Source organism: Heterocephalus glaber, unplaced genomic scaffold (genome assembly GCF_053883595.1).
Source record: "Heterocephalus glaber isolate CG9 unplaced genomic scaffold, H.glaber_assembly_v1.0 deba00001608, whole genome shotgun sequence".
Taxonomy (NCBI): domain Eukaryota; kingdom Metazoa; phylum Chordata; class Mammalia; order Rodentia; family Bathyergidae; genus Heterocephalus; species Heterocephalus glaber.
In genome coordinates this window covers 34,226,206-34,243,938 of record NW_028258379.1, presented here as the reverse complement: position 1 = coordinate 34,243,938, position 17,733 = coordinate 34,226,206, and the positions used below count along the sequence as shown (strand labels likewise).

The 17,733-nt window shown below is 52.1% G+C and overlaps 1 protein-coding gene across 1 annotated transcript; it reads left to right on the top strand.

Moving 5' to 3' along the window:
• The first annotated feature begins 10,124 nt into the window (after positions 1–10,124).
• On the top strand, positions 10,125–17,265 carry LOC101719778 (alpha-1-antichymotrypsin). Its single transcript, XM_004837004.4, has 5 exons — positions 10,125–10,311; positions 11,725–12,368; positions 13,747–14,020; positions 15,281–15,431; positions 16,500–17,265. Exons 1-5 carry the CDS (start codon positions 10,289–10,291, stop codon positions 16,698–16,700), a joined length of 1,293 nt encoding a protein of 430 aa, XP_004837061.1. The 5' UTR covers positions 10,125–10,288; the 3' UTR covers positions 16,701–17,265.
• Positions 17,266–17,733: the final 468 nt, after the last annotated feature.

Below are 17,733 nucleotides of genomic sequence, written 5' to 3'. Positions count from 1 at the left end.
ACAGCCAGGCCGGGCACAGGCCAGCAGGAAGCAGGGCTGGATTTACTGACAGGGGGAAGAGCATGAACTCAAGGCACTTGCCTGGTTCAGAATCCCAGCTCTTGCCTCCATGTTGTGTGGCCTCAGGAACTTCCTCCCCTCCCTGTGCCTCAGTTTCCTCATATGCTACAAGAGTACTGGAACCTCCCAGTGGGTGTTTGTGAAGATGCAACAAGCTCGTCAGCATAAAAAATAGACTGTCATACTGATGGTCACCAGTGTCACAGGGCCTCTGGGGCGAAGGAAGGAAGGAAGGGGATTTGCTTTACTACAGGGCTGGGAGACTCCCATTTAGTGAGGCATCAGCTACATGGCACACACTGGATCTGAGACTGATCTGCTTCTTACAAAATCCCCTGATTGCTCTCCTTACTGTCTCCCTCTAATGTAAGACCCAAGAAGATAGGAGATGTGGATCTGTGTTGATTGGCTGCTGCTACAGAATAAATCATCCTCAAACTCACAGCTTGAAACAGCAAACATTTATTATCTCACAGGGTCAGGAATCCAAGAGGGGCTGAGCAGGGTGGTTCTGGCTCAGGTTCTCTTGGGAGCCTGTAGTTGAGCTGTTGGCCAAGGCCACAGTTCCTGGCTGGGCTGGAAGTTCCATGTCCAAGGTCACTCACATGGCTTTGGGAGGAGGTCTTGGTCCCTCCCCATGTGTGTCCATGCAGAAGGCTTCTCAGTTGTGACTTTCAAGGGAAAGAGATAGGGAAGAGCAAAAGACAGAATGCAAGAAATAGGGAGAGAGGAAGCCCAGCTGGAAGTAGCTGCCTTTATAACTCAATCACGAAAATGGTGGCCTGCCCTTTCGCCATATTCTGTTCATTAGAAGTAAATCACTAAGTCCAGTCTAATGCGGGGGGTTGGTAACTCAGCTCCCTCTCTTGATGGAAGGTGTAGAGAATTTGCTAGCACTTCTGTAAAATGACCGGATATTGTCACTGTCGTGGCTAACCTAAATGAGACCTTCACAAACAAAGAGGACAAAAGCAAACAGGCCACTTTCAGCAAACGACAGGCTATTTCTCAGTAAACTGAAGACATCTCCCCAGCGCAGGAAAAGTCCAGTGATTGTCTACACACCTGTGCTGACTGTCCTTGGACTCGATCGTAAACATTTCACCCCAGATTCCTTAGCCCCTTCAATACCTACATAAGCCTAATTCCTTTCCCAGTCAGCTGCTGATATCTCTCTCCTGGTGTTAGCCCAGCCACTGACAGATGAAGCCTCTCCCAGCTAGCTGCTGCTGTCTCACTCCCAATGTCAGCCCATCCACACACGGATGTAACAAACCCGGCTTTTCCCAGCTAGCGGCTAGAATCTCTCGCTGATTTTAGCCCCTGATTTTAGTCTCTGCTCACTGGAATAAACTTTCCTTTCAGAAGCCCATTTAAACTAGTGGTTTCATGTGCACTGTCTGTAACGGTCTCCTCAGGAGCCAACAAAGGACCCAGAGTTCACGTAGCACATGGAAGGGCTGGGGGGTGAGTGTGTGGGTGAGCAAGAAGAGTGTGAGCCTCAGTGCATTCAGGAAAGGAGCCGAGGCTCTGTGAAGTGACAGCAGGTGTGAACAGGGCCGGCCTGGCCTGGCTCCAACAGGGCTCCTTTACCAGTAATTTTCTGATGTGGCGTGCTACCTGGGAAGTGGTTTGGAAATAGAAGCAGATAACTGCAGGCTACAGTAGCCACTTTCTCTCAAAGAAAGCAAGACACTGCAGAGAGGAGGAGGGCATGACAGAGCAGCTTTTGAATCAGAACTAAGAATTCTCCCCAACCTGCCGTGTTCTGCTACAGGAGTCTCCTGATCCACATGCAAGGTGGCTGTGCCAAGGGCACTTTGCAAAGCCTACCTCGAATCTGCCGCCAGCATCTTCCCCAGTGACCACACAACTAGCCAGAAAGTGGCATAAACCACTGGGCTAAGGCTGTCCCAGGCCCAGCCTGTCACAGAGGACCCTGACCTTTCGCAAGATTTTCTAATACTGCGCTGGTCAGAATCTCATTTCTTCCTCCTAAGAATTCTTTAAAAACCCCTGAGAGATAAGGGGTTCTGAGAGGTGGATACATGGCCTACAGGCATCCAGCTCATAGAAGGGCACAGCTATGACACAAAGCTGCAGGGCTCTCCCATACTCGGCCTGGAGGGAAGCGGCCTCCGTCACTTGCAGCCTCACTGTCCCTTTCCTCTGCTGACATTCTTGCTGGTCACCCCTCAGTCCCCTCAGCACACTCTTCTCCATTGATGACCCCAGCCCAGGGTGGACATGGCCCTTCCAAAGGATTTCCCTCACCACCCAGTGCCACATCTGCACTTAGAGTAGTTGGCTGCAAGCTTTCAAAGGCAGCAACTGGAAATGGGTGAATAGCAATGCAGCGATCAAGCCTGCCACTGTCACAGCTCTGGAGACTCCGTGGCATCAAGGTGACCCAGTCTGAGCACAGTAAGAGGAGTGGTCCCTCCAAATTCACATCTGCTGCTTCTGGGTCCCATTGAGGCTGATGCTACATCTGACTCACATGGCACCTAAGGCAGGTGCCACTTCTGGCCTCTGCCTGGCTCCTCTCCTGCCCCCGCCACGTTCCCTGGCCCCTTGAAATAGGCTTCTGCACTCAGTGGCCCTGGCCTCACCAAAGCCGAGTAAACCTTCCTGCTCACAGGGGCTTGCCCCCCGGGGTACGTTTCAAGTCACAGAGACATGACACCCACAGTCAGAAGGGCGGGCAAAGGGGTGTGACCAGTGGAGACCAAGTTCCCATTCAGCTGCGACCCCAACCCACACAAAATGACAACCTTCCCTACACAGCCAGCCCTTCAACTGCCAGTGCCCATAAGATTATGATGTTCTCTTCTGGTTCCACAAATTTTAGCAGTGTAATAAGTTGAACACACAAGCTTAAGCATTGGATAGTTTCTCTTAGGTGGGAAACCCAAAATATAAACAAGTGAATGAGCCAAATAAAAGCTAGATCATAGGTATAGGGAGATGGATTTTTGCATTTGGGAAGAGGACCAAGAGATGGAGGACAAGGGGACAGAAAAAGGATTAAGGTGTGTTATGTACAGGCGCCAACGCCCCAGGTGAACTCAATCATTATGTACTGCAAACTTGGACTAACAAAAAATCAAAATTAAAAATCAACAAAAAAAGAGAGGGTGAGCCAGTCCCAGCACCTGGAGGGAGGCTCCCCCACGGCCATTCCATGCTCCTAGGGCAGAGAAGGTGAGCCTCACAGGTGCCAGAAGCAGCACCCCCCAACCCCAGGGAAATGAGAAGACACATAAACAAGCCTCAAATACAGACTTCCAGATCACCTACAGCAACCCCAAAGGGAAATGAGATGGAACAATCTGATACTCAACCACCTGGATTCTCTGAACTGGCAACAAAAGAGGATCTGGGAAAACTGAAATCAGAAATAATTTCTCAGATAACAGCAAAGATTGTGCTCATAGTGCAAGACATGATTAATAAATCTAGAGAGGACACAGATAAAAAAAATAGAGCATCTGAGGAACATGATGGAATCTCAACATAGGAAACAAATGGAATCCATGAAACAGATGCAAACAGATTTCCAAGAGATTAAAAACTCCATCGAAAGTCTGTGGAGCAGAATGAACCAATGCGAGGGTAGAATTTCACATATAGAAGATAAGATTGCAATTAGTGAGGAGGAAAAGAAAAATTGCTTTAAAATTGTAAAGGAACATGAGAAATCAATCCAGCAGCTGCTAGAGGATGCAAAGAAGAATAACATAAGACTAGTTGGAGTCAATGAAGAAAGAGGAGAGAGTGCAGATGACATAAAAAAACTGTTCACAGAAGTGATGGCAGAAAATTTCCCAAGCAGGGGAAAAGAACTTGACATACAGATAAGCGAGGCATATAGGACTCCAGCTAGCCTTGATCAAAAAAAAATCTACACATAGGCATATAATAGTTAGGATTCCAGAAACCCAACAGAAGAACAAAATTCTACAAGCAGTGAGAGAAAAGAAACAAATCACATACAAAGGAAAGCCCATCAGAATCACCGCAGAATTCTCAATACAAACCCTCAAGGCAAGAAGAGCTTGGAGTGATGTATTTCAAGCCCTAAAGGAAAACAGCCTCCAACCCAGATTGATGTACCCTGCAAAAGTATCTTTCAAAATTGATGGAGAAATTAGATACTTTCATGATAAAGACCACCTCAGGAACTTCGTGAATACCAAACAAGCACTCCAAAAAATTTTAGACAATATCCTAGGAAAAGACAATGAGGATCACAACCCCAGGAAGCCCAGCAGAATGAATCTGTTGGGCATGACAAATTAAACACAAAGGGGGAGAACCCAACAAAAAGAAAAAGTCATGACAAGGCTTTTAAAACTTTTAACTTCATCTCCCTAATGAGTGTATAATTCAATCTTGTTATTGTACTGATTAGTATTTTTCTGATTCTAGAGTTGCACACTTTCCTTGTGCTATACTGGCTATTTACCATCTTCTTATGTCTACTTTTTAATTGGGTTGTCTATTAATGAGCTGTAAGAGTTCTTTATATATTCTGGTCATAGGTTATATGCATTGTAAATGTGGTCTGTTTAAGGACTACTTTTCACTTTAATGATGTCATTTAAAGTTCTGAATTTTGATGGAATCTCACTTATCAATTTTTTTCTTTTATACATCATGTTTTTTGTATCCTAGATAGTTCTTGCCTACCCTAAATTCATAAACATTTTCCCTTATAATTTCTTTTCAAAGTTTTATACTTTTAGGCTTTCATATTTAAGTTTGTAGATCCCTTCAAGTTATTTTTATGTATGGAAATAAAGGGTTGAGGTTAATTTTTTATATGCAGATACCAGGTGTTCTAGTGCTGTTTGCTGAAAACACTATCTTTTCCTCAGCTCTTGAACTGAGTTTACATTCTATAAAATGTTAATGTTAAATAATCTTTCAAAACTCAGTGGACCATATATGTGGGGTTCTATTTCTGGATTCTCTGTTTTATCCAAATGATCTATATGTCTTTCCACCAACACTGCCTTGATTACTGTAGCTTTAGAAGAAGTCTTAAAATTAGGTACTAAACATCTTCCAACACTGTTTTTTTTTTTTAACTTTTCTAGGTCCTTTGTACTCCTATATAACTTTAAAATTTCAATATCCAGTTCTTCATTTATAGCAAGTATACGTAGACCTGAATTTTTATATATACCTTGTGTTTTCTAATCCTGCTAAATTCAAATACAAGTTTTAGGGGCTCCTAGAGATTTCTTAGTATTTTCTCTGTAGATGATCCTTTCATCTACATATAAAGATTTTGCTTCTACCTTGCCAATCCTATACTAATTGTGTCATTTTATTTGCAGACTATTTTGGTGGGGACTAGGTTTCAAAGTTTATTGGACAGATAAAGAGTAAGCATATCTGCCCTTGTTCCCCACTTTAGGGAAAAAGCATTGTATCTTTTCCTTTCATATAAGGCGTTCTCACTGGAAGTATGGAGTACACGTCTTTTAGTCTGTTGAGAAGGTTCTGTTCTACTTCTAGTCTCCTGATAGCTTTTACCATGAACAGCTGTAGAATTTAGTCCAATAATTTTTCTCCAACTAGTGACAGGATCATATGGCTTTTTCCTTTCCTCTGTTAAAATGATGACTTTTGGGGGTGGATCTTCCAATGCTGAACCCACACTGCCATCCCTATAATAAAACCACTTTCTACATCCTGCCAGATCTGACTTCTCATAGTTTGTTTTGTTAAACAAATTTCTATCTATGTTCATATTTTTTTCTTCTATTATCTTTATCCAGTTTTAGGATAAGCACAATGTTGATTTCCTAAAATGAGGGGAGGAGTGTTCCTTCTTTTTTCTGCTTTAAATGTTTGATATAATTTATCAGTTAAAATGTGTATGAGCCTGTTTTTATCATATAGGTAGGTTTTCAAGCTAGGAATATACTTTCTTTAATAGGTGCTATTCAAATTTTATATTTCCTCCAGAGTTAGTTTCATTAACTTGTCTTCCAGGGTACTTCTTAGAAGTTGTCAAATTTATTTCAAAAAAGATTTTTGTAATATGCTTTCTGTATTCTTTTAAATTCTGTAAAATCTGTGGTAATGTCTCCTTTGTCTTGATATTTTAATTTTTAAAATGTATAATTGATATTGTATAATAGGAAGTAAAGGTCTAAAGGAACAGAGGAAGTGGGAGGGGTAGGGGAAAGGAAAGAAGGGAAAAGAAAAAATATGAGAAAAGAAAAAATATGGAAACAAAGTCTTTGCAAATAGGGAAGGGTGGAGGGGGTGAAGGGAGGGCAGGGGAAGGGGAAAAAAAAAAAGAACCAAGATACTCATGTAATGGTACAAGATCCTAATGATGAATGTAACTGTATTTTATACCTAAAATGTACCAATAAACTTAATGGGGAAAAAAATAAACAAAAAAAAGAAGAGTATTGTGTTCTCCCATGCCCAAGGATGAAAATGTCTTCCTGTTGTTGTTGCTGTCGTCGTCGTCTTGTTTCGTTTTGTTCTTTTGGAAAGAGCATGGGATGGTGGTGGTGAGTCTTCGACTTGGCCTTGGACTGGTTGGATGTAAGCACCACCTGCTCCGCCACTGAACAGCTGCGGCCCTGGGAAGATTCACGATTAGAGTTGGAAGTTTCTTCCTCCCAACTAGCTCCCTTCCTGGAGGTGGACCCAGACCGAAACTTGGTGATAACACTCAAGATGAAAGACCGGTTAGAGATTTGTTTCAACAGAAACTGAGACAGGAGCTAAGCAAAAGTGTAATGCACCTGTCTCCTGTCCCAGCCAGGGAGCAGGCTGATGGCAGTAGATGTATAACAACCTGACGTCCTGCCCCTAGTGGGAGGAGGGGCAGGTGTGGTCAAGGAAGCAGAGGTTTCCAAGGGATCAAGAGGCCATGGGGACAGAGCATGAGGGAGGATACATCTCCAAATGGCCTTGGCCAGTCAGCTCTCCCTCCCACTCTTAGCTCTCAGGGTAACTGCAGGAGGGACCCAGGCCTCTTGCTGAGATAAGAGGGACTCGTCAGGGAGGCCCAGGCTCTGCACTTATCCTCCCTAGGACCGGATATTCAGCAGCACTTATGCCCAGCCACCCAGCTATCCCCGGGTACGAGGCCCAAGGCACTGTGCAGTCCTGGCCGCTTAGCCAGGTCAAAGAGGCGGGCACCTGACCCATCCTGGACCCCAGGCTTCTGTTTATTTTAGAGGCTTATCTATGAGTTATGAAGTTCATTTGTAGGATGTGTGCAACTGTTCTGTCTCAGTGGACCCTGCAGCTGGGCTTATGCAAAGCTTCCTGTCTGACCTATGATACTAAGCAGAATTTAGCAAGATGCCCAGAGCCCTCCCCCGGGAGTGATCCAGGTACACAGTGTTCTGCTTCACGGAAAGAACATTTCAAGTGGGAAGGGCTTCCGGCAATTGCAAGGAGGTCCATGGAGCTGAGAGGCAGGCTGAAAGCAACAGATTTTCTGCAACTTCCAGGACAGTATGTCTGAACTAAAAGCAAAAGTGTTTTTTACTTTTCTGGACTCTGTGAGCATGGTGAGAAGGCAGAGAGGTTTGGGGCCAAACAGACTCTTTCTGGAACATCTCTTTCACTTGTGGGAAGTAACCAAGGTCTTGCAAGAATTTCATCAAGTTCTGAGAGTGGCACCCGGGATGCCCTAACCACTTGCTACTAGGCCTCACCTCTTGAGAGTTCTTCAACCTCAACACCCCACGCCAGGGGTCAAGCTTCCAGCACAGGAGTCTCAGAGGTGGGGTCCACTCAGACCATATCCAGACCACAGCCTGTGTCTCACAGGCTAAGAATAGTTCATGAGTTTGCAAAAGATTTGCAGGGAGAAGACGGAGGAGGAAGAGGAGAAGACAGGAAGAGGAGGGGAAGGAGGGGTAGTTGGTAGAGGAAAAAGGCAGGGAGAAGGGGAGACACCACACATGGCCCTTAGGGGCCAGCATCCTGACTTTACAGCACTCTGGGTCACGAGCCTCCCCATTCCATCACAGGACCTGTTATCAAACTGCAGAGGCAGTGTCACCCGCAGAGCAGAGTCCTTGCTTGTGTTCTTCATTCCTGGCTGCCCAGGACCAGGATCATGCCTGGCACATGGAACACTCTGTAAGCATCCATAGACTAAAGGAAGGGACAAATGGATGATGTCTAGGAAAGCACTAGGTAGCCCATGCAGTCTACGTGTAGCACAGACAAAAGTAAAAACTATCTTGAAGGCCATGCATCTTATTCTGGAGAGGAAGCTGGGTGCCACCCTGGGACAAGGCCCTGGATGTGGAAACATTTTATGAAAATGCAAAACAAATATGCACCTAGGAGCCAGAAGCAGGAGGAAATCCAAATGCAGAAATGCAGGCAGAGAGGGCTGCTCCCAGCCTTCAAGAATATTCTCCCATTGGAGTCCAGGGCACCCACCCTATTTCTAAGCTTCACAAAAGGAAGCACAAAGGAAATTAGGGGCACACTGGTACCTGCAGGGATGTCCATGGGCTTGAGGAAGAGCGCCATGCGAGTTGACAGTCTTGCCTTACTGAGTGTTCCTGCAGCAGCACCCTGGGGCCATGAGGAGAACAAATTCTTGCAGTCCAAGCTGGAGCACACCCCGCACTGTTCCCACAAGATTGGGGCGGAGCTGAAAACTCTCTGTTGTCTGGTAATGTTGCAGCCATCACAGCACAGCCCAGCTTATTTCTCATGACAAAGGGAGCTGCTGGTGTGTGAACCGATGGAAGTACATTGCATAGAATTATGTACCCTGTGTGATCCGTTTCTTTGTTACAAGTACTTGGGATTGAACTCAGAGCCTGTCCAATGAGCCACATCCAGCCATTTGTTTTATTATTCTATTTTTGAGACAGGGTCTTGCTAAGTTGGCCAAGTTGGGCTCAAACTTTTGATCCTCCTGCCTCAGCTTCCCAGAGTGCTGGGATTACAGGCATGCACCTCCAGACCTGGCTCAGTACAGAATCCCGACAGTGACTCGGTCCCTGGCTCACATACCTACTGCACTATACTTCTTGTCATTATCTGAGAGTGCTTGTCTGTTCATTAAAATTTTCTGTAAACAGCAAGTTGTGTTAGATGAGCAGCAGCCTCCCATCCAGAGGCCACGATGAGAGGCTGGACCAGACCAGCTGGGTTTGTGACAGTGCAGCCCGTGATGCATACACAACAAAACCCCGAAATGGCACACTTCTCAGACTTCGTCCCTGTCGGGAAGCAACACGACATGTCTAATCTACCTGTCAGGGAAACATCCTGATCTGCATCTTCAACTGGGGAGAGGGAGGACTGGAATTCCCAGGGGTTTGCCTCCAGGGAGGTGAGCAGTAGCCTCAGGATTCCAGCCAGGCCTTCTTCAGGCCAAAGCTCAAAACACCTCAAGGCCAGCGGTTTGCAAAATTGTTTTCTGCAGAACCGCAAGAGTTCCAAGGTTTCTCGGGGCCTGTCATAGATGGGGGCTGTCACTATGAGCAATGCAGGGGAAGCTTTTACCTAGGAGCCCAAGATAGGCCCAAGATTCAGTAAGAGAAAGATCTGGGGAACCTGAAGGCCAGGGAGGAAGGACAGCCAGTTCTTGGGCGAGAAACAGCAGAATGGGGGTCAGGGCAGAGGAGGCGCTTGGAGACCAGGGCCCCACAGCCAGAGTGCTCTAGGTAAGCTCCTTTGCCCCTGCTCTGGGGTCACCTGCGGACAGGGGCAGGGCCCTGAGCCACCCCACCCAAGGGTGCTCAAGACAAAAAACAGAGCCTTGTATTTGTAAAAATATATCTGAGTTTGCATAGAGATTTATATTGTGCCCACAGAAATATAAAACGTGACCTAGAAATATACCATAATGCTAGCTAGGGCACTCTCTTCCATCATAAACATGGGGGGAATGTTCTCAAAGTTTTTCTTTAATTTTCTGAGTTTTTTCAGGTCAAGGAGCATCTCATCATAGAAAACAAACTAATGAGACAAAGTGGTTTTGTTGCTATTAAGGGAGGGGATTTCCCCAACATTAGGTGGTTCCAGGAGACAAATAAGTCCCTGTTACCAGAAACTGTCCCTATTACGAGAAACTGGGCCATTCTGGCCAGGACAGAAGGCTGGTTGTCCTGGCTGCTCTTCCAGAGCAGGGGGAGGAGCCTGCAGGGATAAATAGGCGGCCGCAGCTCCAGAGAATCCAGCACTCCAAGTCAGCTCCTGAACTGTGATCTGCATGCAGCTCTCCGCACAGGGCAGGTAATCCTGGGCCTTCTGGCTAGAACAGGGTGGCAGGACACTTTCAGAATACGGAATGTGTGGGCCAGCTGGCGGGAGGCAGCCCGGAGCTGGGGCTCTATGCGCTGGCTCTGGAGTCAGGGGACAGCTCCGGGGCCTCTGTCTTCTCTGGATCTATGTCCCCACTTCTGCAAAGGATGGAGGTATCATGGGGACACTTGTGGATTCTGAACAGAGCCAGCTGTGCATGTGGCCCTAGGAGGGGGGTGGTGCCCTTGCTGGGCTTTGAGCCACTGTCAGATCGGGTATGGATGTGATTCCAGGCTACCTGGAGTACTTCGCTTCCCCAAGGCCAAGGCCCCTGGCCAAGCAGAGAGACAAGCTGTGTGTCTCTCCTGGCCTCCCTCATGCTCAATTATTTCTCTAGAAATAATTGTGGGGGAAAACATTGTTCATGCTTTTCCAAAGAAACGGTCGCATCAGCCTGAGCGTAAACAAGCAGTGAAGGCCACAATGCTCCGCGGTCCCGGGCTGCTGTCCCCTCCATTGCCCTGGGTCAGGGGCTCCACACCACGGCCAGCCATCCTTTCGTCCCCTGCTCCCCGCCCCTGCCCTCTCCTCAGAGCCCCCCTCTGCCCTCCTCCCCACCCTCCAGCCTTCTATCCCCCTCATAGGCTGGGCCAGAGTGGGCTGGTGCGGAGGTGAATAACCCAGTGTGCTGCAGTCACGGGGCTTTGGACTCCATCCCTTTGACCCCTGTCTCTTGGCCCGGGGACCATGGGAGGAGTGGCCCAGTGACCACCAGGCACCTCAGGGACGGGGGACTGAGGCCCGGGGAGATGTGGACTCCCCTGCAGGTCTTGGAGACTCTGGTGCCCACTGGGCTTTCTCCCCACCAGGCCGCCCAGGCCGCCGTCTGTGCAGCGCCTCTTCCAGGGCTGGGGCTCCGGCCTTGCACGCCCACTCAGCTAACCTCGTGGTCCAGGGCGCTGGCCTTGTCACCCCGAGGTGGAGAGGCACCCTGCGCTCTGGCCCAGGCCCCCTACTGGGGTTCTGCCTCGAATGTAGATGGGGGGCACACAAAGCAAGAGGGTCCCTGCTGTCTAAGCCTTCTGCCTGGGCTCTGCCCACTGCGCAGGAGGGAGGCAGCGTTCGGACTGGGCACAGTGTGTGCCTGCGCCCAGCTCCTTCCTTGCTTGCTGTGTGGCTTTGGGCACATCCCTTCACCTCTCTGTGCCATTTCCCCACTGGGTAGAGCGCTCGCCTCCAAGGGTGAGGGGAAGCACAGGGTGTAATAATGCACGCTGGGGGCCCGGACTGTGCGTACCCGTACCCATTGGAAGTCACAGACCCAGCAAGGGCACAGGAGGAGGCAGCGCAAGGCCCTCGGGGCACTGCCCAGTCCTCCCCACTCAGACCATCTTTGTTCTTCAGAGTGGAGACGATGTCGCTCCTCCTGGCTCTGGGGCTCTTGGTGGCTGGCTTCTGCCCTGCCATCTTCTGCCACCCAGGGGGCCCAGCAGCCCGGGAGACTGTCCCCGAGGACAGAGACAACGGGATGCATGTGGACCACCTCCGACTGGCCTCCAGCAACGCCGACTTTGCCTTCAGCCTCTATAAGCAGCTGGCTTTGAAAGCTCAGAACAAGAATATCCTCTTCTCCCCCATGAGTGTCTCCACCGCGCTGGCCTTTGTGTCCCTGGGGGCCCGCAACACCACGTTGACAGAGATCCTCCAAGGCCTCAAGTTCAACCTCACGGAGACCCCTGAGGCAGAAATCCACCGGAGCTTCCAGCATGTCCTGCGCACTCTCCAGCGGCCCGATGACCGGCTGCAGCTTAGCATAGGCAACGCCCTGTTCATCCACGACCAGCTGAAGCTGTTGTCCAAGTTCACGGAGGATGCCCGGGGCCTGTATGCAGCTGAGACCATCACCACCAACTTCCAGGACCCCACAGCTGCCGAGAGGCTCATCAACGACTTCGTGAAGAAGGAGACCCAGGGGAAGATCTCGGAGCTGGTGCAGGACCTAGGCTCGACGACCATGATGGTTCTGGTGAACTACATCTTCTTTAAAGGTGATGGGTCAGACAGGGCCCAGGGTCAGAAGGAAGCGGGGTTTTTGCTCTGAGCCTTTGGAGCTGTTTCTGTCCTGGTGCTGTGAACTGTTCTGAGAGGGAGGCGCCCTCCATCTGGGGGCCATGGGTGGCAGCCCCTGCCCTGCCCGTGGGGGTCGTCCTCCCTCATAGAGTTTGTCCGAATTATAGCTGAGGTTCTGCAACACACCTTAGGGCATGCACTCAGCCTGTGTCTAAGCGCTGCTTTTTATTCACACAAAGGGAAGGAGCTCTCCTTTCAAACCCCTCCAGCTGGGTGGGGACTGCAGCCTTATCTGCAGGTGGGAAGGCCGGGACATGACCCACCCAGAGCCCGTGTGCAGGGCACCCAAGTCCAGAAATTGAGAGTGGGTCCCCGGCCCCAGTACTGATGTATTGGGACTGGGGTGGAACCCTGGAGGCCAGGTCTGGGATAGCCCGGGGCAGAAGGAGGGCAGGGTCTTTGATCATAGGCAGAAATCCAAGGCAGCCAGCAGGAGAGAAGGGCAGAGGAGGACACAGGCTGGGGGAGGGCAGGGCCAAAGCAGGGAAGGCCGGGGACCCTCTCTCTACTGGCCATGGGACACAAGCTCTAAGCTGCGAGGCAGAGACGTGTGCCAAGGCTGCTGGATCCTGAGTCCAAGAAATGGCCACAATTCTGGTCCCTCTGATGGGGTGGGGTTGGGGGTAGGGACCATAGGCTCCCGCAGAGGGCAGGTCTGAGCTGACGTCCATGGTCCATAGGGGCAAACGTGGCCCACATGTGGGCCAAGGACTGGGGCCAGCTCTTCTTAGATCGTGGCTTTGGGGCACATCCAACACCCCTCGCCCTAAGACATCACCAGTGCCCAGTCCTGATCCGGGGCTGCTCTGCCTCTGGGCTCGGCCTTCCATGAGGACCATCCTCACCCATGGCTCATGCTGAAGGGCTTTCCCCTTGTTGCCCTCCCCACTAGGTAAGGGCAAGTCCAGCTCCCTCCTCCCACTCCCAGCCTGGTGCTCCCAAAGCCCTCACAGGGGAGCAGAGGATCTGTGGTGCAGAGGCTGATCCCCTCTATGGACCCAGGGGCTCCCCATTTCTCCCTGCCCCCAGCTTCCCTGTTCTCTTGCCTCACCCCCCTCACCCCCTTTCCCGTGCTTTCCCCTTCGAACCAGGGACCAGGTCTTCCTTTCCCGGCTCCCTTCCCAAGCTGGACTTCCAGCCTCTTCTTAGCTCCAGCAGCTTTTCCCCTGCTGAGGTTTTTTCCAAGCCCCAGCCAGCACCCTGGGAGCTGTCACTGCTCAGGAACCTGGCAGAGCTGGGTCCGGCGGGGCCACCCTGGTACTCACAGGGCTCTCCCACTACATGCTGCCCCCTCAGCCAAGTGGAAGATGCCCTTTGACCCCCGTGACACCTTCGAGTCAAGTTTCTACCTGAATAAGAGGGAGGAGGTGCAGGTGCCCATGATGAGCCTGGAGGGCCAGCACATCCCCTACTTCCGGGACGAGGAGCTGTCCTGCACCGTGGTGGAGCTGCCCTACACAGGCAACGCCAGTGCGCTCCTCATCCTCCCCGACAAGGGCAAGATGCGCTCGGTGGAGGCTGCGCTGCTCCCGGAGTCGCTGAGGCGGTGGCGAGACTCCCTGCAGCCCAGGTGCGGATGCCTCAGCCCCTGAGCCCTCCTCCTGCACCTCGGGTCTCCCCAGGGTCCAGGGCACGGTGGAGGGAGAAGAGGGGCAGGCACAGGGGAAGGTCGGGTTGTTCTGCCCTTGGCTGTCCACATGGCTTTGGTCTTGATTTCGTCCCTAATAAGATGACGCATCAGGTAGAACAGGGGCCGAGGCGTCTTCGGCACAGCCCCAGCACACTGAGTGGTTCCTCCTGCCTCAGCCCCTTGGAGGCAGAGGGAGACAGAAAGGAGTGTGAGTAGCTGCGGGTGGGTGAGAGAGACTGCGAGGATCAGCTCTTCGCTGGTCTGGTCACCATCGCCTCATTCATGCATTGCACGTTCATTCACTCAGCGTTCGGCAGCCTTGGACCACAACAGTGACAAAGCACTGGCGTTTAAACAAAGGGAGAGGGAGCCCTGTGCAGTGAAGCCTCCACATGAGGGGCTCCTTGGTGCCCCCGTGGGTCCCCCACCGGCCCTTCCCCCAGCACACGTGCTGCCCCCACTCCAAGGAGCATCCCCCTTGCTCCCCACTTCTGGGTTCTTCCACCTGCCTCCTGCCCTCGCTCCTCCCAGTAGCTCCTCCCCTCCTCTGAGAACCGGCCTCCATGCCACCTCCTCCAGGAAGTCCTGCCGGTGCCCACAGTGCAGGCTGCCATGCCCCCACCGGGTCTCTCACGTACTGGAGGGCCCCTGACCTGTGAAGGTGTCTCCCACTCAGCTCTGGGAAGGTCAGAGGCGGGCTGGGGCAGGGCTGTGGCCCCAGCCCGGCACATGTAGACATGGGCAGATGCCTATGGTAATTAATGAATTAAGAAGAACAGGGGCTGGGGATTTAGCTTAGTGGTTCTGCCGCCTGCCCTGCAAGCGCAAGGACCCGAGTTCGATCCCCGGTACCAAAACAAAAACAAAAAACAAAAAACAAAGAAGAGTAAACACACCTGGAATCCCAGCTCTCTGGGAGACTGAGGCAGGCGGATGGCAAGTTTGAGTCCGCTTGGGCAACCTAGTGAGACGCTGTCTCAAAACTAATTTCAAAAGGGCTGGGGACGCAGCTCAGTGGTAGAGAGCTTTCCGAGCATGGGAGCCCTGGGTTCAAACCCCAGCATCACACGAGCAAAAAGGTGGAGGGAACAGGACATTTCCCTGGAGCGAAGGGTGGGCGTGGAGGGACCTGGGACTCCACGCTGTGACCTGGGGAGGTGGGCACTGAATCAGGAGGTTCATGTCCTTCTCCTGCCCTAGGCGGATAGACGAGTTCTACCTACCCAAGTTCTCCATCTCGGGTGACTACCAGTTGGAAAGCATCCTCCCTGAGCTGGGCATCAGGGAGGTCTTCTCCCCAGAGGCAGACCTGTCAGGAGTCACGGGGGCCCAGGACCTGCAGGTCTCCCAGGTGAGTCTGCCTCAGGCAGTCTGTCCTCCACACCTGAATGTGAATCTTAAGGGGGCGCTGGGAGACTGGGTGCAGAGAGCTGCATTTCTCAGTGCCCCGTTGCCCGCCCGGGATACCCCAGACCCACCCCGCTCCTCCCCCTGTGTTGACAGCTCGTCCCTGGCCCCCCACAAGGTCGTACACTCTGGAGCCTGTGTTGAGGAACCTTTGGGCTTGGGATCAGAGAGCTGTTCACACTGCCAGGCTCTGCCCCGGGGACAAACACTGAGCCTTCCACCCTCGGCTTTGTCATCTGTAAAATGGAGGCCGTGTGTACCTGGCTGGCAGGACAGGTGGCAGTAATAGGTAACAGTGCACCTACACAGCTATGGTGACAAAACCGTGCTGAGTATGGAGAAGGGGACCTGGGACTCGCTGACTGCTTTCCAGAGGCACAACTGTCAGAGCAGAGTGGTAGCCGTGTCCTCGGTGAGAGCCCAAAGGCCCTGCTTGGGTCTGCACCATTTTCCAAGAGTGTAGGAATGGGGCCCTGTGCTGATGGGGACCAGCTCGGCCAGGGTGCAGAGCTGTGTCCTGTGCAGTCAGGACAAGCCCAGGGAAGCCGGGCCGGGGCGCTGCCTATAATCCCAGCGCTCTGGGAGGCTGAGTTGCAGCCCACCCAGAGATGGGGCCTGGGGATGTAGCTCTGTGTGAAGATGCTGACAATTCTCAGTACAAAAACAGAAACGCCCAAGGAGGTGGGAGCAGGAGAGATGCTGGGACCCACGCTGGCTCCCTCCTGTGGGGGCTGCCGGGAGATGCTTGCTGGGGAGACGCAGGATGCTGTGTGCTGCCTCTGCCCCTCCTCCTGGCAGTAGATTGTTGGGGGGCAAAGCAGGCCATGCACTCGGAGGACCAGGTCGGGGTGCCTGTATTCGCCGCTGACTCTGAGCCTCGATCTGCACACCTGTGCGAGGGATGGAGCGGAATGGACAGGCACATTTAGGGGCACAGGACAGGCCCGGGCCGTCTCCTCACCCCTCTCCTGCCCTCCTGGTCCCCACGCGCCATGCTCTGTTCTCCCCACAGATCTTCCACAAGGCTGTGCTGGATGTGGCTGAGAAGGGCACAGAAGCCGCCGCCGCCACAGGAATAAAGTTTATCCTGACATCTGGGAAAATAGACCCAGTGATCCTGAGCTTCAACAGGCCCTTTCTGATGGCCATCCTGCCCACAGGGATGGACAACACGCTCTTCCTGGGCAAAGTCACCAACCCCAAGCAAGCCTAGAGCTCCCCACTGAGGGGCTCTGGTGAGGAGCCAGGGAAGAGGTTCCAGTGAGCGTCCAGGCCTGCCTGGTCTGTGCCTACTCGGAGGGTGCTGGGACTACCTGTGCTGATCTGCACACACAGGGAGCCTTCCAACGGCTTCTTCCGAGGCCTCCTGACAGCAGCAAGCCACCTTCCCAGACGCTTTCCTGTGCTTCCCTGCTGAGCGCCTGCCTCCCTGACGTCTGCCTGTGCCCCAGAGCCAAGGCCCCGACCTCCCAGGGCCACATGAGCTCTGGCCGAGCCCACCTGAGCCTGGGGCCCAGGACTAGAGCCCTCTCTTGGCCCCAGTGCCACCCTCCACCTTTCCCTCACCAGGACCAGGCTCCGCCCGCTGCTGCCTCCTGCAGGGTCTCTGGCCATGTCCACGTATAGCTCAGGCCCCGGGCCTGTGAGCACAGTTAGAGGGAGACATGGGAAGGGATGGTATAGGACATGTCCGGAGTGGCCGCCAGGACAGCGCGCCCCATTGCTTGGCAGCTGTTCCTCGAATTTGCAAGCTCAGAAATAAACCTGCCTCGAATTACCTTCACTTGCGACTTCCCTTTCGCCAGGGGCCTGAGTTCCTCTTTCTCTGCTGGGGTCTTGGGCTCTGAGCCAACCTCGCCTCCTTTCCCCATTTTCCCTTGGAGTGAAGGTGAGGAATCTGGACAGAGCACGGGTGGGGGGGGCAGGGCGTTGCTGAAGACCCCTGGCCCCTCAAGACCACCTGCCTGATGCTACAGGCCCCTCGCTTCGGCAGCTGAGTGCAACTTGCGGGTATGATCCCACTTCTGGCCCAGTACCCCGACCAGGGAGCAGTAGCTAGTTTCCGAGTTCCAGGCTGAGCCCCCAATCTCCTCTCCATCAGAGTTCTTGCCTGCCTGATAGTCCCTTCAGCACCAGAATGCAGGATAGGAAAACAACACAGAGTGACCAACACAGAGCAGCTGACAACGGACCAGGGTCCTCCCCTCTGCCGACACCCACAGGTGCATGGCCTATAGGGAGGACAG